The 20,278-nt window shown below is 39.6% G+C and overlaps 1 protein-coding gene across 2 annotated transcripts in view; it reads left to right on the forward strand.

Moving 5' to 3' along the window:
- SYN2 (synapsin II) overlaps window positions 1-20,278 on the forward strand; it is a 174,375-nt gene that overhangs the window by 67,870 nt on the left and 86,227 nt on the right. For both annotated transcript variants that reach the window (XM_065687616.1, XM_065687617.1), the window contains exons 3-5: window positions 811-902; window positions 4,738-4,894; window positions 19,028-19,117. In XM_065687616.1, the coding sequence (XP_065543688.1) occupies window positions 811-902; window positions 4,738-4,894; window positions 19,028-19,117 (339 nt within the window). The remainder of the gene's footprint in view (window positions 1-810; window positions 903-4,737; window positions 4,895-19,027; window positions 19,118-20,278) is intronic.

Consider the following 20,278-nt stretch of genomic DNA (forward strand, 5'->3'; position numbering starts at 1 on the left):
TTACTTCACAAGACTTTCAGTGATACCATTTTTCAAGAGGAGACTAATGAGAATTCTGACACTATTCCGTGTTAGCGTCCAGGATAGCAAAGACGCTTTTATTTATCCACTAGAAGACACTTGGCTGCATTCCAGTTTTTCAGCTGTGTAATGTTATTGTAAAGTGCCTTGAGAGTCTAAGCTGATGAAAGACTGTGGATAAATGAAAAACATCCTGTCCTTTCCTTTCAAATAACTGTAGGTTCAGAGTATGGAAGTGATTCCCTCTAAATTTCACATTTCCAGTGTGAGAAGATACTTTGAAAAAGTTCTTTACTTGCGAGTCAGTTGTTCATTGGCACCAGATCTTTTAAAAAGGATAAATGCATATAGAGGAAATAAAAAGGGTGAAGTATATGAACAGACACAAAATGCTGTAAGAAAATGTTCTCTATCACATATTAATGTTGCTTTTGTACTGTTCTCTTCAGAATGCTAGGTGTTTGTTGAGTCTGTGTTTATCTCTTTGATAACCCCATACAAAGCAAGAATACAATCTCTACGCTTGCGTGCAACATGGAGTAGATGCACTTGCTACCTTCCCACAGTCTTTTTTCATAAAGTCTTTTTTAGTTTGTTTTCTTTGACCAGAATTGTTTAAATGTGATGTGTCAGATATGGCAAATACTGCTGGATTAATATCCTCTTGATGCTCATTATATTCCAAATGTATACTGTCGGCATTTCAGATACTAATACTTAAAGGAAGGGATTTAGGAAAATAAAAAGTAAAATAAACCAGACTGACTAATGTGAATTTTCTTTCCACAGGCAGAATTTTCAGAGATCAACTTGATAGCCCATGCTGATGGCAATTATGCAGTAGATATCCAAGTATTTCGAAATGGCACTAAAGTTGTCAGGTAAGAAAAGCTAAACCAAGTGACAGCAAAAGCATTGCAATGATGTAGTGTGCATGTAGAAGGTACTGATGATTTTCAGTGTATATGCAATACGAATTACTGACTGCAGCACTCCTTGGTCTCTGGCATGAAAAATGGGAAATAGAGTATCTGATCAGTGCAGTAAGTCACAAATAGTGACAGGGAGGAAATCTGACTTCTTGATTGCATCAAAGATGGATTTGCTTGAGACACGAATAAAGTCTGGTATAAAGAATACATGATGGGGAGTTAGGGTTATTGATTGGGGTTTATCTTTGCTGCAGGATAACAGCAATCTTGGTGATTTTATACGTGCCAGGCTGTTCCAAATGAGCAGTATTCATTTCCAACATTGAATAGTTTCTGTTGAAACAGGCCAAGTTGTAGCAATTCTCATAGGATAGTTACTGGAATATGACCATCTGTTTGAAAGATTTCAGTTTAAAAGCCTGAGATTTCCCAGTAAGATTGTCCAAAAAGGATTATTCCAATTGAAAGCAGGGTAATTTTGCCTTTTTTTTTTTTTTCCCAGTGAGGACATCAACTGCATTGTAAATGTAAGGGGAGAAAACAGGAGTATGACTGGGCAAAGTAAAAGCTTAAGTAGTAGCAGCAAAATTATTTCAGGCAGTCCTATATCTAATTTGGGGGAATTACTCCTATTTTGGCCAGTGAAGTTAAGGATGTGTTAAGTGTAGCAATTGTTCAGCTGAGCAGTTGCGTTTGGAAGGGTAGATCAAGCCTCTAACAGAGATCTGGTAGTTTACTGCTTATGTTTCTCTTTAGGCAGGAGTCCAGGGGGCTGGACAGCATACAGCATGGCTTGTATCCTCCTGCTTTGGCACAACATCTGGCCAAATAAGAGATCAGGAAGTTTCTGCTCATTCGTGTAAACAAAAAAAGTAACCCCTTTGAAATCAGTTTACTTTAGGCTTTAAAACTCACAAGTGCTTAATCCCTTGTGTGTTCCAGAAATTACTGCAGTTTAATCCAAGAACCACTTATGCCAAATCGACAAGATTATTTCTTTAGAAGAGTAAGAGATTTCATTTTTTTAGGGGTTTTGGGGTTGTGTTTGTGTTTTCATCCGGAGATATAAGTTTTGGAGCCAGGAAACCGTGATCACTGCTCCTTAGTGGCTTTTCTGGAAAGGGTTTTCCAAACAGAATGAAAATACTGAGGCCAAGCTAGCATCAAAACATGCCAATACTTAATGGGAGTTGGGAACCTCTAGAAAACAGCATCTACAAAGATGTGTTTGCAGTTTGAGAACTTGGTGAAACTGCTGCTTATGTTAACAAACAGAGAAATCCTGTGTCATCAGAGGGCTCTGATAATGAGGTGACAAAGAATCTTACAATTTTATTAGTTTCATAGGTAATGGAACAGAATAAGACTGCCTGAAGTTGACATATTTCACTCCAGTCTATGCATAGGTGGACCTGCTGGGAGAAGGGGATGCAGACATTGGTGCAGTTCTGTTTCTGCAGTAATTTACCTGGTGATACAGAGCATTTTTTGAAACATGGAAGGATTTTTCATAGTTGTTCTGTAGCTTCAGATAGGTGCTGGTCTTTATGTTGCTTTAATCCTGGTTGGTTTGTGAAGTTAGTTGTCTGAAGCCTGAAATGTACTCCTTCTGTCACTAAGGAATGCAGTTACTGGTGGATATTACTTTCCACGTTCAGCTGATAAGAAGCTTCATTTGAAAACCAGCATTAAATGTGGGTCAGACAATAGGATCTGTGTCCTGATCTTTTGGTTCTGTCTGTTAGCTGTCAAGAGAGATTGGAGAAACTGCCGGTTCTGCTGGGATCAACGTTCATATTGCATACGGACTATGAGCCTATTACTAAAAAGGCATAAATACTGACTATTGAGATGAAAATTCTTGTGTTACTCATCTGAGGCCCACTGTGACCTTGTTATCATAGATCTATGAGTAAAGTATTAGCAAAATCACTGGCATCTCAGTGACAGAACTTTGCTGTCGTAGTTTAGGAGGAAAAGGGAAACGGGCACTTGCTTGTTTCATTTTTGTGAATGAAAATCAGTCCATGGAAGTTGATACCTTCTGTTATATAATGCTGCGATTTGGGATCTTACAAATGCTTAAGCCAGGATTAACATTGCTGTCATGACATTCTTCTGCACAGAGTCATTGTGTCCAGCAGTAATCACACATCTAGAACAGTTACATAAACGTATCATGTTCCTTTGAGGAGACTGTGCAAAACAGAATACATTCTTTTAGTGTTGTTGGGTTTTTTTTTATGGAGTATATTCCCTCAGTTCCCCAGTTGTTTAATTAAATTGGCATTTTAATGGCCACTTCCTGTTCCTTCATTGAAAAACACAGTGCTGATTTTGAGAGGATGAATAGTCAATCCCCTGAGCACTGCTTGAAATGACAGAGGTGATCTCTTCTTGCACCAAGTGGTCTGCGATTCTGATGGAGGCATTATTCGTCCTCCAAGGATTATACTCTTGCTGTGCTCCTCAGTTGAGTTGCCTTGTTTCAAACACCTGGCACACCACCCTGAAACCTAGATTACACATTCTAAGACCTGTGCTACAAACATGGTTTTTGGGAGCTTGTTTAAAGGCTACAGTTCTTAAGGAGTCGTGGTCACTACTCCACAGTGCTGTTGTAATGACTCTTGACAGCAAACCTTTAGCATGTTGCTTTTGCCAAACCCTGCATTACATTTGAAAGCCTGGTTAAGGCTCCAGCTAATCTGCTTTGACTACTGCGTTCAGGCTGGGATCTCAAAACTGCTGAGGCAATTTCAATGTGGATTTTAATTGGTTTGCTCTTGTTTTGTTTTACTAGAATGAGATTTTGGAATGACTTTGTAATCTTTGGAATTCTGCACTCCAGCGTACAGCTTATATTTAGTCAGGGCATGTAAATAATTACAGTGATTTACCACACTAATTTAATTTAACCTGCAGTTATGCCTCTTTCAGGAGGTCGATAGCTTCAAGCTAGTCAGTGTTTTTCCATCAGCAGAGAATCTTTCAACAGGCAAGATTAGGAGGAAATTGCCCTGTACTGGTGGCTCTCTCCAGCTGCATTATATCTTCTCTGTTTTATAAACTTCTTCAGTAACTAAATGTCAGGGTTTGAGTAAGGTGAAGATGGTGTCAGACTGTTCTTAAAGGTGCATGGTGATAGGACAGTAAGCCATGGAGGCTGCAACAGGGGAAATTCTGATTAGGTACAAGAGAGAAAAGGAAAAGAAAGTAGAGTTTTAAGTTGAGGAAATCATTTTGACAAGTGTATTGATCAGAACTTGGGCTGTGATTATCTCCAGTGCCTTTTGGAGGCAATGGGGTTGCTTCATCTTTTACTGTCTTTTAAAAAGTCTGACAGTAGTTGTGAAAACATTAATTCCCAAGAAGCTGAAATGTCTGGCAGAGACATTTGCCTGCTTTGGTTGCATTGCTCAGGAACCAGTGTACATAAGCTAAGTACATATTCAGACTTTATATGTGTGATTTATCTTTCAGTTGGAAGACAACCTGAGAAGTTGTGATAATCTCTCTCTGCTCTGAATGGAGTCACATTATTGACTGGATGCTGATGTTTTCTGAACAGTGGTTGAGAAATGAAACAATACAGATTTTCATAAAGCCATAATAACTTTCCATCTTTTAGCATTTACCTTTGTTTTGAGTGTCCTTTTAGTACTTCTCTATCCATCAGCTAAATGGATCCATCAGCTAGACGCTTTCCCTTTTAAGATTGGGCTGTTGAAGGAAAGAAACTTTTGGTCATTGACCATTAGCAATGTATCTTTTTTCCTGCTAGGTCCTTCAGGCCTGATTTTGTCCTGGTTCGACAGCATTCATTCAGCATGGCAGAAAATGAAGACTTCCGTAACCTGATCATTGGGATGCAGTACGCTGGCATCCCCAGCGTCAACTCCTTGGAGTCAATCTACAACTTCTGTGACAAGCCATGGGTGGTAAGTCACGCACCAACAAGTTCTCCTGGTGCAAAAGCAGTTGGTGACTTTTTCTTTGCTTGTTTAGGTCCCTTTGGTATTTAGGTCCCTGAAGTATCGCACTGCAGAGGTACTGAGCAGAGCCGTGTAGGCAGTGTGGAGACAAAGTGTTTGTAGTACAAATAGTGAACTAAGTGATGAAGCTAACGGCAAGCCTGCCCACTGCTAACATACGTACTGAAGTGAAGAGAGTGTTTATTCACAATTTGAGAAAAGCAAGCTGAGAATGTTTTTCATATTTGTGGTTTTGAACTTAATTCAAACAGGCTTTGGCCAGTGTTTTCCGCATGCCTGTGAAACATTTGGGGCTATGCCTTAGCAAGGAAATCTGGAGCTATTATTTTCCTCATTTAAAAGCTCTTTTCATAATCTCGTGCATATGGGGTTAGAAGTTAGTCTTTTCTGCTACACATAGAGTAATGACTGCACTGGAGAATCACTGTGTATCAGTTTTACTGCAGAAGCCAATTCAGTTTTTCATTACGTGCTTTGTAATGATGGAGGTAGAATTCAGTGATCTTGCTTCATAGAGAGCTAAACATTAGTAGCAATGAGGTAAAATGTAGTGCTGAGAAAGATGATGATGAATGGTGCAGTACTGTTCCTGTAATACATGTATTCAGTTGTCCAAGAGCTAATGAAACTTCAGAGAATACCACTTGTTACAAAGGGACAAAGTCTCATCATTTTTTCCTGTTGTTGAGGTAAGAACATCATTACAGTTGTCAGTACTTCTCATACCAAAGGGAAGCTTTACTGTAATACTTCTTATTGCCTTGAAGATGTGATTTTTTTTTTATTACACATTTATTACTAAAATCCCTCCAAAAAAATGTTAGCAGACTTTAACATATATTTTTTCCAGCTACTTTTATTATGTGCTTATTGCAGTAAACTACAATGAGGCATAAATATTTGATTGAATGTTTATAACTTCTGAGAATACATATTGTACATTGCTGAATCCATGATTTTAATACATCACATTTTCTGTGCTGTGAGGCATTTCCTACTCCTCTGATTCATTGTATACAGTAAAGCTGGGTGGTGGAGCAATAACAGCAGCATTGATGTGCAAGAAGGATGCAGTACAAAGAAAATGAATAAATCGTCCTTGTAATATTCCTGTGGTGACATTAGAGTAATGGCTCTTCTTCCACCAGACTGATAAAGATAGCTCTTTCTTAACACTAGTCTTGTTTCACATAAGATTTCTGCGCTGATTTTGCACTCTTCTAACTGGGAATAAGTGGAAGCTATAGGAATATTTACTCTAACAGGTGGAAGACCCAGCAAAAGCAAATACAAATGTAAGTGTGTGAAAAGATTAATTCATGCTCCCTATCTTTTTCTTGTTCCACCTAATATACCTCACAAATAATGAAGTGTTATGCTTATAAGGTCTTATTTGAATTTAGAATCATAGTAATTTTAAAATAGGCTTGAATTATGGTAGAGCTTTTCTAAGGGGGTGAGGGTGCTGAGGCGCTGGCACAGGGTGCCCAGGGAAGCTGTGGCTGCCCCATCCCTGGCAGTGCTCAAGGCCAGGTTGGACATGGGGGCTTGGAGCAAGCTGCTCCAGTGGAAGGTGCCCCTGCCTGTGGCAGGGGTTGGAACTGGATGAGCTTTAACATCCCCTTCAACCCATTCCATGACACCACAGTTCATGATGAAATGACTGCCTTCTGAATTGCCAGAAGAATCTGTATCTTTGGTTTTTGCAAAAACTCTCGTTTTGGCTGAAATTTCTGTAGTTTGTCTCGGCCAAGAAATGAGTGAAATGAAGATATTAAGTTGATCTTATTTTGTTTGAACATAGAGAAGAATGGTATTTTTTCCCTTTTGAAATTTCCTACCTTGCACTTCTACATTTGAGAGCCAAAATGGGTTTTCTTTGAAATACTCAATTTGCACAGCCTCAACAAGAGTCTGTTTCATCCCTTTCAGGTTTTCCTCTCAGAAATTACTGTTCTAGAGAAATTGTAGCGTCAAATAGGTGACATGCTTAAAACTGGCTTCTTTCATCTTTTTCCTGTAGTTCCCTGAAGTTGTTTCATTAAGGTGTGTACCAGAGCAGGGCTGGAGCCTACACACCCTGCCTGCAAGTCCATGGACAGTGAGGCTGAGCAGGCAACACTCCTGCTGTGAACGTGATTGTTCTTTACTCCACCAGTGGCTTCAGTTCTGGGTTTTAACTACCTGTGACCATAAGCTAAGCCTGTAAACATGAGATAGGTTCCCATTCTGAATATGCGATGATGCTGTACTTTAGCTGAATCCTACTTAGGAGTGTGGACTTTTAATTCGAGCACAAAAAGAGTTTCTGTACAAGCACAAGGGGATTTGTTTGGTCATTTAACTTGAAATATCCTGACTTCTGTTCTTTGTGGTAGTGGGAGGTGTAGAGACAGCCATGCTCATCCCAGAGCATCATGGAATCTTCATCACTAAGCACTGCAAGATGTCCTGCAAACCCATTTCAACCCATGCCAGAAATACTCTGAGGGTAAAAATCTGTTGATCCTTTTGATTCAGCCAATGTCATGAATATTCAAACAATGCAGCAGAACCCAGGAACTGTTGGTTTTGCTAATGTTATCTTCTAACTTGCTTGATTACACCTAACTCATACAGGCTATCCTGCCTCTGCGCAATCCCTGCTGCAAACTGTGGTTTAGTTTTGGATGCCTTGGGGTGCTCTTAATCTGTTGCTGCATGGAAGCAGTAAGCATAAGAACTACTGATGCTCATACTGCGCACCTAGATGTACTTCAGGCCAGTGACTCAAGCAGTGTTCCCCACTGCTAAAATGACACCTATTTAAGCTTAGCTGATATATGCTTACTTAAACTGTAACTAGAAAAAAAACCCCTAGCAGAATTATTCTGTAAGTTCCTTGATCAGAAATTGACTCAACAGTTACAGAACTGATTAAAGGAATTGAATCACCTGCCAGGCTCATCTGTTAAGTACAGAACTGATTTGCTGAAACTGCAATTGTATGTTTTCAGTAAAGACCCCTTTCATTTAAACTTCTTTTTCATCATAGCTTAAATAATACACTCCAATTCCCGTTTCAATTTATATTATTTGTTGCCTTAACAGCCATTTCAAATGCAAAGTTAGGTTCCATTTCATACACATCTGTATCTTTGCATAAAGTACAGCTTATGTCAGGTTGTCAGGGAGCATGTTCAGCAGCCCTGAGTGTCCGTGCCATCGATCAGCCCCATCTTCACTGCACGTAAAGGGTGCCTTTCTGGATGACCCCTTTCTTAACATGGATGATCCGATAGTTGTGTCCAAGCTATTTCTATACAAATTACAAGTTCAAAAGCCTTATGAAAAATCAGGAAGCAGAATAAAGTCATGAGTAACAATCTGTATTAATTTATGAGAAACATATTCACTTTCCTGTAGCTAAAATTTGAGTGGCTGAAGTGAATGGCGATTTCTCTAACAGCATTAAAAAAAAAATAGGGTATCCAATGGAATGTGCCTTTAAGGGGTGAAAAATGATTGAATTAGTCATGGGCAGTTGCTCTTACTTACCACAGGGTAAAATCTGGAGTAGGATAGATTTGTTAGGAGGGGAAGTCAGGAAAGAATAAAGTGAGAGTTAGAATCCAACATACAAGTTCTTTGTTTTTTTAGTTACTGTTGTTCAGAGTATCGGGTCTTTGCATTTCTTTAGAATGCAGAGCTCTGGGTGCACAGTATCTCTTCTCAACCCTGAGGGCAGATTCATGCTCTGTGTTAGATGCACCTGCCCTTAGCTTTTCATCAGAACTCTTGGTGTCCTGTGCCTGCAGGCAAGTGTGGCCTTCTAGGCCTTTGCCAATGAACAATTTGTATTTGATCTGAGGTATTTTATTGAAAGGTGCAAGATTGCCAGGAACACACCAGACATTTCTGAAAACAAGTCTTGAAGCTTGTATTTTCCAGTGTCAGGACATACCTAGTTCCTTCCAATGCATGTCGAAAGTTCAAAGCACTCAATAACCCTTTGAAAAGTTGGGAAGCCAGCAACCGTGCAAAGAAAATACTGAAATGAGTGTGTTGGTGAGATGTTTGCCTGCTGAAATATGCTAACATTTGCGATTATTACTGGACTCCGGTTATTTCACTTCCCTGATAATACTTAGCACCTACCTCGTGAAAAAATCATCATCCTGGTTTGTGAGAAGAGTTTTCACTTACACACTACTAAGAATGTCAGAAAGCTTCTTACCTAGGGGGAAAGCATGACTTTAATAAAGAAAGACTAAGTTCTTTATTAGTGAATGCATGCAGAGCTGCGGAGTAACTGTTTTTTAAGGCTCATGCCTTGTCTTACCGCATTGGAACATTTCATTGCATTGTCGTGTTGCGAAGTGGTAGTCTTGTGCATGACTTATCCCTTTCAAATGAGCCAAGAATGTTCCCTAGTTTAATTTATAGTTACAGCAGGTTAAAGTGAGGAAAAAATGTATACTTGCTGGATTTGTGACTCATAATTTGATTCATGTCTAAAATGGTCTGTAGAACCTGGTGTAAAGTACTTGTAAAAGTTTTGTAATAGTAAAAAGAAAAAAGAGCATAATTACTTACCCAAAGTTACGACCTGGTATTATTTAAAGTTAGACTCTAGATACTTTATTATATGTTTTCCTTTAGAAAAGGTAATTCAAGAAATAAATGAGATATTCCTTAACTGAGGCTTAGAAAATTGACGTAAACTTTCCTGTAGTAAATGATGTAGGTAAGGGAAGTAATTGCGAAGAGGGAAGTAATTCCAGAAGTAACTGGAAGATGTGATAAGGACAGTGCTTGCAGCAATGGGTGAAATCCCAATTTATGAGTCAGACTGGGAAAATATACCAAAAAAAAAAATAAATCCATGATTTTCCAGTGTATAGGGCTGAATTTTTAAAACATTTCTCCTGCCCTGCACGCATCCTTTTTCATGCTTCCAAGTAAGACTTATGTGGAATTAGTGTGCTTAAGTCTTTACATCAGTTGAACCCTGATCTTGATTTTTAGCTTCGGTTGCAGACTCTGGTGGCAGGTCTTGGAATACCACAGGTTATTAGCTCTTCACCCACACTGTGTACAGCACTGCTAATAAGTGGAATTGTGGTGAGGCAGAGTTAATCGGAGCATACTAAAGATGCAGACCCTGGCTTTGCAGTGACCACCCCGCAGTTCAAGGTCCATGACTGCTATAGGCAGAACGCTATTTCAGTTAAACCTGGACTGTGCCGTACTAATTACACACAATATGGTCTGGATTGCTGTTTTATATATCTATGCTACAGATAGTGATAAGCATTTCAGCACTGCAGAGATCACAGAGTTGCTGTAGTTGTGTAGACCAAATGTGTGTGACCGAAGAGAAAGAAAATTCTCATAAAAGCCATTCCACTGGATTCCATCCAATTCCACGGTAGTAGCTTTACCTAGCAGCATCTGCAGCTGGCTGCAAATCTGTTCCCTTGTTAGTGTGCCTTGGGAGGCTACATAGCAGTGACTGGTTTAGAAGGCTTTAAGGATCTGCTAGACACTAATTACACATTTACTCTGGTGAAGATGATGCCACAATCTACAGCACAGTAACAGGTCTACAAAATCATTTTTGGGTAGTGACCTCAATTAGCTGCTGCCACACTTGTGGAAAAGTCTGTATTTAGTGTGAAATACTGGCTTGATGTGACCAACGAGGGGATGTAGGGTAGTGTGTCAAGCTATTGCACAGCTGTACCACCTGGGGAGGGGATGTCTGTTGCTGCATGGATGGAAAGCTGGGTGCAGAGCAGGCTTGGCCACATGGGATGTAAACTCTGTTGGTCTAATGACAAACTGATACATCACTTCGGTAATGTGGGAAATAAAGGAAAAACACCAGGAACTGGTTTCTGATCAGAAGCTGGCAGAGTGTAAGTGAGACCCAGAAAACAGAGACGCCTGTATGAATGTAGAGACAGCTGAAAGATCCTGATGTTTTTCACATAGAGCCCCAGATGTGAACCTGTCTTGCCCTGAAAGATCTTCAAAAGCCTACTGGGACTTTTGTCTGCTTCATTGTAGGAATTTATTGTTATTAAGGGGTTTAAGTGTAAGAGAAGTGCCATAGAACACTTTGTTATGCCAAAATTTGTTTCCTCGCCTATCTGCAATCATCCTGAGGGAAGGCTGGTCATGGCTTTACCCTTTGGTAAACTTCCTAGTGCTGGAGACGTCGCAGTTCTGTTTGTTTCCCTATGCTTTGGGAGAGGACAGCCAAATACTTTTTTGCAAGTTTGTTGACATTTTCCTCTTTTGCTCCTTTTGCCAAGCTTACATCATTCTGTGCCTTCGTGTGTTGTAGTTTGCTCTGTGTCTCTTTTGCAGATGATTTTCCATTTAGTTATCTTCATCTTCCGACTCTTACTGAACTTTTCATTTCTCTAATCTTACCTTTCTTTCTGTTTTAGCTGCAGTCTGTTGCTTTCTGATGGCATTGAGTACTCTCCCCTACCTTGTTTTCTCTTCCTTCGTGTGTTGCAGTTAGAAGTTGCACTGTTGTGCTTCTTCCCCTTCAAGCTATTCTTAATAATCTTGAGCAACAGACTGGGGCACTGGCAGGGAACTTGTAGGCACTCTGCAGGGAGGAGTGTGTGAAAGAAATGAGCTCTGCTCATTCCAGCTTCCTGTTGACACAAATCATTGAAGCTATGCTAATAGGCAGACACAGCCACACAGATGAGTTTCAATATTGTGTCAAAGTATCTGCTGGAGAATGAAAAACAAATGAAATGAATGTGTGCAAGAAGGAAAGCCTTTGGAAAACCCATTTACTGTAAATCTATGAGACATCTCAATGCTATTCCATGCCTCTTAGAGAAAGATATTAGAAATTTTTATTGCACCATAAGAAAATTCTGTGCTCATTTCCAAAACAAAGATTTGTACAATAATATTGAACAACAGGGTAGAATTTGACTGATTACTCACTTCTCTATGTACCAGGGGAGATCTTTTTGAAGGTCAAGGCTAAAGAATGCATACCTGCAATCTGGTTTCAACTCAGATAGGGAAGACATTTAGAGGCTTTCAGATTTAACATCTGTTAACGTGAGAAATGTTAGGACCTGTATGTTAGTGGCTATAGTTCTATGTATTTCATTAGGCAAAACCTAGAGCCATCACTGAATTTCTTTGTGGTTTCAACCAGTCTTGTAAGATTGCACCTCTTTATATTAAGTTTGATCTGTTCTTAAAACAGAAAGGGAATATTACAGACTCTTTTAATGATCCTGTGTATGTGAACTCACCTGAAATTCCTTGAAAAAAGCAGAGACCCTTGAGTAACGAATATACTTCAGTGTGATGTTTTGTTTTTTCTGTTCTATACTAGTAATTCTTACAGCTCTATGTTCATCAATTTTGAACTATTAAATACTTTATAGATTAAATATATATATATTCTGCTTTGACCAGCGTTTACTGCCATGAGGCTGATTTAATGCAAAAGTCAACTCAGATTTTTCTATCGCCTTCTTGGATGCTGTGGTAGGTTGTTGCCACTTTGCCCCGCTCTTCCCCGCACTAAAGAGCAGCACTGGGAGCTCTTGACAGCTCTTCAAGGCTTTCAGTGCATTGAACGGTTCTAGTGGCAGAAAATTGCAACAGACTTGTAACCATTTCTTAGCTTTTACTGAAAGAAACTTTATTTAAATAAAGGCTATAAGATTAATTTGAAAACCAGGAGTATAAAGCTGTCATTCATGTCCTTTGAATTATCTGCTGGTTCTGCTACAGAATTGAAATACAAAACACCATTATCTTGCTGAAATGAGGGCAGGATCTCAGGACAGGAAAGTGCATGTATGTAAGAAGCCTGATACGACTGAGTTTGAATTCTGTGAACGAAGGTGCAGATGCACATGATTGCATCTATGTGCAGTTTCAGACAAAGGGAAAAATGTATTTTAGCAATATGAAAATGGGCTTTACTTCTTACTTCAATGGTTAAATACATAAATAATGCTTTTTTCCTGAAGATAATTTCCACATACACATCTAAATCCCTGCACAAAAAGTAATTGCTATATCTGCAAAAGCACCATTTGCATTAAAAGATAGATTTCTTCCTGTACCGTGAAGTCTCATTGAATATGGTATTTTTATAAACCTTATTTTAGCTGGAAAGTCTCAGGATGTTACTATCTCTAAAAAAAATATCCCACAAAGCAATAAAATCTTTCTGCTGTGGTGAGCCCCAAGCCCCTTTGAAAAGTGCCTATGCACTTGCCCAAGTACCATTAAAATTACCAGGTGCAGAAATGTTTCCTTGGGCGAGACACTGAACTCCATGTTCCCATCATGATGGAATAAGCTGCACATTCTCATTGCTGCCAAGTGCACCCAAGCAGGAGCCCCTGTAGCTTTTATTTTGGTGACTCAATTCCATAAACTAATTTTTTTTTCCCTCTGTAACTTCTCACTCTGAAATAAAAAGTTCCAGAAGGCCTCTTGGTCTTGGCCTCGCAGTACTTAGTTTTGCAGATTCTTGTGGAACAAACATGTCTTGCCTGTTTTCTACCTTTCATGCTCATCAGCTATTTTTGCTTCTTTTTAATCCGCATATCTTCTTTAAATCTCAGTTTCCTCACTGCTTACGCATTTTGTCACTGGCTCTTTCATTAGCCAAGGCGTTTCTCAGTGCCAGGTGCCTTGCTACGCAGCTTTGCGAGCCAAGAGGGACTGCTTTTGTGTCTGTGACTCTGACCCTCTGCTAGTTTTCTGTTGGTTTTGATTATTGTTTTTAAATCCAGCTTTTCTAACTGTCGTATTAAACTGTTTCCCCTCTCACGGATGCACTCTGGTAGTCTGTAAGCAAGAGTTCTGCATGCAGTGCTTCCAAGGGCATGAGGTTTTTATTTGCAGCTTTATTTTTTGAATCCTGCAGAAATTCTTAATGATTTGTATATAGATGTAATTCTGATGTGAAAATATTCCAGCGGTTAATTACAGCAGTGATTGCTAATTGGAGAGATGTGCCCCTCCAAGGCGGCACAGGCTGCAGCACGCATGCTGCAGGGGAGCTGCAGGAGTCAAACAAATGCCTTTGGAAATCCTGGGGAGCATGGAGCAGGCAGCCCGAACAGTTCTGGTCAGCACAACCCACACAGGCTGAGTAGCCTTGTCTCAGTAGGTGCAGACAAGCACTGCAGAGGGGGTAAGGAGGGAGCTGGAGGTAAAGAAGGTGAGGAAACATCAGCTGCAGTCAGGGGTGGAAGGAAGAGATGCTGCTAGTCCCACAGTTGGTGAGTAAAGCAGCAGGATTTGACTAAAAGATGTAGTTGGGGAGAGCAGCTCAGCTTGGAAAGGCAGTGATCCTCACCATGTTCTCCTGTGAGGCTGGGCTGCACAAGGGATGGGGGATCAACTCGCCTGTGTAAGGAAACTACAACTTGAATTATGATACAGAGTCCATATAAGTTATCTTTCCAATCACAGTCCAACTGTGGTGCCTTTGGCTTTGCATTGTAATACTGGAAAACTACTGGAGGAACATCAAGTTCTTTTGTCAGTTCCCATCTTCTCTGGATTCTGTTCATGTGCCAGACTGATCTGTAGACAGTTTCATTGCTCAGTTGTATGGCAAACTTTGCATTGACTGTGAAAGTTTGAATGCTTTCATTAAGTTGTCAGTCGGCTCCTGCTGGGAGAAAGTAGTACGTAAGCTAGTCAGGAGTCTGTTCCCCTTGATCCTTGTATTGGGTATCAAAGAGCAAATCAAATGTGTATGTACTCAGGCTTCGGGGAAAGTATTTCATGTTTACTAAAGCATAGTAGAAGAAATGTAGGCTGACGGCAACAAAGTGGCATATGAATAGCATAGAATAGTAGCACAGAATACTGTCCATGTATAGTCATTTAAAATAAAATAGATGAAAAACCCCACAAAGCCAAACACAAAACGTGTTTAAAACCCAGGCGTGGTGAAAAGGCTTGGTGAAATTGGCCCCCACAGAGGACATGTGTCCAGTGTACCCTCCTGGCCCCTTCCACACAACTGCTGAATTTCTTCCTCTGAAGGATCTACAGTGTTTGTCTCTCAATCTGTTGGCCACCGAGGCTGAAAGGGAAAAACCCAGTTGCTGAGGCCCCCATCCACACTCATGTGTCATGATACATATATTCAGGCATAATTTCCTGTGGTGTGCAGTTCATGGAGGAATACTAGGAACCTCTTCAGCATTCCCGTGGAAAGCTGTCTTTCCTCAATTCTTCATCTTACAAAGGAATTATTTCAGTGTACAGTAGGATGAAACTTGGACTCTGTCAGGAGCAGCATAACAGCCCAATCTTTAAACTGTTTTGTGTCACCTGCTTTGAAGTAACCCATGTTCAAAGCAAGCTTGCAGCAGTACTGAATATTGAGATCATCTTAGAAACTTAGAAATCTTACTTTAGTAATTCCATCCACAATCACTGGTACACATTTAGTACATTTGGTAAAAGGCAAATTTATATACAGAAACACAGAAGTAAACTGGTATTGCATGGAATGTCTTCGCTCCTCAGATGTGCCCACACCTTACAACAGTCAAAGATAAGTTAAATCTCAGCTAAAAATGCTATTTTTATAATGGCAAAGGGATTCAAAAAGTGTTCACCCATCAAAGTTCCACTGTTTCTTCAGTGCTAGAGAGTACCAGCTTCTCTGCTTTGGTGAACCAGACTACCCAGAGAATTTCATGATTGTTACAGTTGTCACGATGAAGTATTAGATGGCTGGTTGGAGTTATTCCACTGTCAATACAAGCAAGCCTTAACTCATAAAGAGGACAGGTGATGAATACTCGCAACAAAGGGAAGTCTCAGACACAAAAGGTTACACAGCTCAGTTGTACTTCCCTAGTAGTGAACAACTGCAGACAAAGGTGAAGTGGTTCATTCCATGAAAATCTTACTTGACATACCCGGAAATTCCCCACGGGAATGGTCAGTGGTATGCATCCTTCGCTCTGGCAAGAGAGATGAGAAGCTTGCTGGAATTGACGGTAACACAAAGCACCATCGGGAGTGATTAATTTTAAATCTCATATCTAATTATCTTTGAGGAGAGTGCTTTGCAGTTTGCTCAGGAAAAACTGAGCATTTTGAGGTGCCATGCATGTAATTATGCACAATTTAACTCAAGTGGTAAGCAAAGTCATTATTCAGGTCTGTATGAAGTTCGCAAAGTGGTTTCCATAACCGCGTGCTGTTTGGTTACAGTAGAGTCTATGCAGTCACATCTATAGAGTTCCGTTCTTAGTGTGATGAAACCCCATAAAGCTTTTATGCGAAATGAAAGGAAGTAAGTGTCTTTTTGACTAAGTATTTCTTCTTAAGCTGTATCGTACTTTGTTGGAGAGGAGAAAAAGTATAGCTGGTGCCCTCCTGTTCTTTGATACAGGAGGCCTAGATGTGGAAGCTTTTAATGTCTGGTAGAACAGAGAAGAGCTGACATTCCAAAGAATGATACAAAACCCCACTATTTTCCTTTAAAGAAAGCCTATCGGAAACCCATAAAGAGATGTGCCTAAGAATATCTCTCTTTGAGCTGAAAATAAGACACAAAATTTGGAACTAAGAAGTAAATTCAGCAAGTAAATATAAGAGTTAAAAGAACATTTTTCCATTTTGTTTTCTCTTAAGATGTTGAAAAGATTCCTGCTGGAATACTGAGCCCTATGAGTTTCTTTTTGTTAGATAATTGTTGAATCTCCCAGGGGTTTTGGCATCCATATAAAATATTTAAATATGGAGTGGCTCTACCAGTATTCTCTATTTCATAAACATCTCACATCTGAAAGCATTCACCATTGGATTAGATGATAATTGAGTAATTTATACTCTAAAAAATTATGCTTTTGCCCAGGGAAGAATTTTATAAACTCTAATGAACTGTAATCAAGGCAAAGCATTAATGTGGTCTGTATGGCCTGGTTTGGTTTCTTTATGATTTAAAAAGTCTATGAAATATCAAATCAATTTTGTTAGTGTAGTTTCCAGCAGCCCTCTAAACCTGGTTTGGATAGAGAAGCAGACAACCTGCTCTTCTGTACTCAGCCTGTTTGTAAGCACTACGTAGCCTCCAATCTGTCCAGGTACAGCAGGATTTCCACAAGTGGTCTGGTTGGGTGAATTTGGGTTGAATTTATCAACTTGCTTTTTGGGGGGGGGGGGAGAAAAGTTTGACAAGAGATCCCTAGAACTGTAGCTGCGGAGGTGAAGCTGTGTCCCAGCAGTGGCAAAGGATAAACCTTGCTGTGTTATTCCTCTCTTCTCCATCAGGAAATTTAAACCTACTTTTCTTCCATGCTCTTTAATAGCTTATTTACTAAGTGGGAGTCTACTTTAGCATGATACACATGTACTCTCGGTAGTTGATATGTTTTTATTCTAAGGAAGCAAATACTTGCTAGTATTAATCTCAATTATCTTGGCTCTCTTGCCTCTTGAGTGAGTACCGCAAGACCTATAAGTAGAGTCAGTTTCTTTTGCTTGCTTTCAGTGAAACTGGAAAATACAATAAGGAAAGAATCCCAGGAAATGCAGTCATCTGACTTTTTTTTTTTTTTTTTAAGGATTTTACTTTAAGGTAGGCAAATAGATTTATTTTAGCATCACAATTGTTAGGCAAAATTTATGTATTCAATGGACACTATTTGCTTATGAAATTTTGAATTTGGATCTTGGATAAGAACAGACATAAATAGTAAGTTGTCAGGATTCCTGTTCACAAACCACCTTATTTTGGTAGCTGTGATAATATTTCCTTTGCTTGGGGTTAGTTTTGTACAGCACACTACCCAGCTAGAATTTCTTAAGGCTTTGGTGGAAACTACTCATCATAAAGGTATTTTCCACTGGACTTCAAAATCTAAATATGTGTTTTACCAACCCCGAGTAAACACCACAAAATTAAACAAATTCTCTGTGCCATCTGGGAATGCTATGCAAAGCTTTCATCGTTTTCTTCCCTTTAGAGAGATTTTATTCTCCTTGCACTATCAATTGCATTAGAGTAGGTATGTTATCTAACTGCATTACAGAGTTCCATTGTTCTTTGCTTTTTTCCTGTTTGTAACCAGCAAACCCCGTTATTCACACTGTTGTGCTAAGTTGTTTATGTCTCATGTTGGCATCATGACAATGAAGCACATCACAGGCATGTACAAGCCAGAGCTTTGGAGGCTTGAAACAATAGTGGTCTTCTGACTGCCAAAGCCGTCTTTGCTCCCTAGAAACCTCGCTTGCCAAGCCTGGATCTCAAGAGTGATTTGCTTTTTGAACTGTTACAACAGGAGAGTTGATCTGTTCACTGAAGAGAAAGAGCAGCCCCCAAATACGTTTCTATTTAATAAAGAACTCTTTGTCTTGTTGTGCTTAAATGCTGTCTTGCTTTCTGCATTAGGTTATGACAGTCCAGTGTATAGGTAGACTGAATATCTTGGAGGAGAAAGACTGAAAGAAAACATTAATAGAAATGGCAATAACATGTAGCTGTTTAAATTACCAGCATCTTTGTTGATTTTGGAAGAATAGCCATGGCTAGACCCTAGGGAATCAAACTTCTCTGGTTTGTCCTTCACCTGACTTGTTCCATATGGTACAGCTACTGCTTTTCCCTTTGCAAAAGGGTATTTTAGTGTTTGTGAAGTACCAAATATGACCAATTGTGTCTGATATTTAGATTAAAGATGATAGAAAATGCAAAATTATAATGATTTTATTACCACAAAATTGGCTTCAAACATACAGACAGGATATCTGAAAAGCAGTATTCCAGTGTATTTCATGTAAGCACATGTGAGGGCTTAACTCCTAGAGTTTTTTCTTTGTAGAGTTGTTCATGAAGCTTGGAGGGTTTGAAAAGGTGTGCACATGAGAGGGGAGGAGAGAGCAAGTATTGAACGTTTCTGTGCACTTGCTGGGTTTATGAAACACAGAAGACAAGAAGCAAAATGACAGTATGTTGTGGTTTAAGATGAGATCATTTTGATTGAGTATGAGCTCATTTCGGTTGAATGTGGTTTCTTTCCTAAGCTTTTTGTTCTGTTTTGCTTTATTTTACAGTTTGCCCAGCTGGTGTCTGTCTACAAAACTTTGGGTCCAGAGAAGTTCCCTTTAATTGAGCAAACCTTCTACCCAAATCACAAGGAAATGGTACGTGCAGCCACCAATACTAAATGTGCTTACTTTCTCTGTAGAGCAGGAACTGTAAACACACAATTCATTTTACCCACTTACTGTCTATTTTGAAAGCCATTTGGGAAGCTTTCGGAGGGATGAGGTGCGTGACCACTTGAAAGCATTGTGATGGTTAACTGGAAGGTTTTCAGATGTGAAGGTAGTCATTTTCCAGCTAACAAACTTCAGATCTTAGAGAGCTTAAATACTTATAAAGACATTAAAGAGCTTTTAATGCACAGGAGTTACTTTTATGGTTTGTTTTCAACCTAGTCCTTCATTATATGTCCAAAGTCATTATCTTTTGTAGATGATACATGGATCTGTGTGCCTGTCAGCGTAGAGCTTTGAACTCATCTGAAATCAGGGTAGTTATGATCTGTGGTCTTTATGTACCTGAGTTGACATTGATTTCCAGTCCTTCACAGACATAAGTGCATTCATAAAAAAACCACTTAGGACCTTTCCTCATGACCCGACTTAGGCTGCAGACATTTTTGCTTTACTTTTCTTATGGCTTCTGAACAGAAATTCTTTCCTGAGTATATTTTTCTGGAGGAAATACTTTCATCACTGTGAGAAACTGGAGGGAGGCTATTTGCTGATTGAATAGACTAGGAGAGAAGCATCAATTATTTTTAGACTATAATCCATTCAGCATATGTCACACAGCTGTGACTCAAGTACCAGTGCAAGGTCGTGACAAATATGCTAGTTAGCTGTTTATGTAAGGTCCTCAAGCTGTAATTGCTGTGTGTCTGCCTTGGGAATCTGGCTAGCACTTCGTTATCATAGGTGGCATCTAAGATAAGCCTCGGTGACAGCAGCTGACTAAGATTTCTTCTGAAGTCTCCTTCCTCCCACGACTGTCTCATCTTTTGGTGGTAAACACAGTATGGTGCAGTTCCTCTGTGTTTTTTGATGTACTGCAAGAGTGTTGGGATGGCTCTTCATACTGCTTTCCCAGTTCTCTCTGGTTTCTTTGGACTGTTGGCTCACAGGTGTTTCCACTTCTCCTGTCACATATGACAGTTCTGCAAAGAGCTTTCACCACAGTGGTGCATTCAGTAAATTTGCTACACAGGAGTTTTATAGAGCCAGATGAGAATGATGCTGATGTGGAGCATCAGATCCGAA

Source organism: Lathamus discolor, chromosome 7 (assembly GCF_037157495.1).
Source record: "Lathamus discolor isolate bLatDis1 chromosome 7, bLatDis1.hap1, whole genome shotgun sequence".
Taxonomy (NCBI): Eukaryota; Metazoa; Chordata; class Aves; order Psittaciformes; family Psittacidae; genus Lathamus; species Lathamus discolor.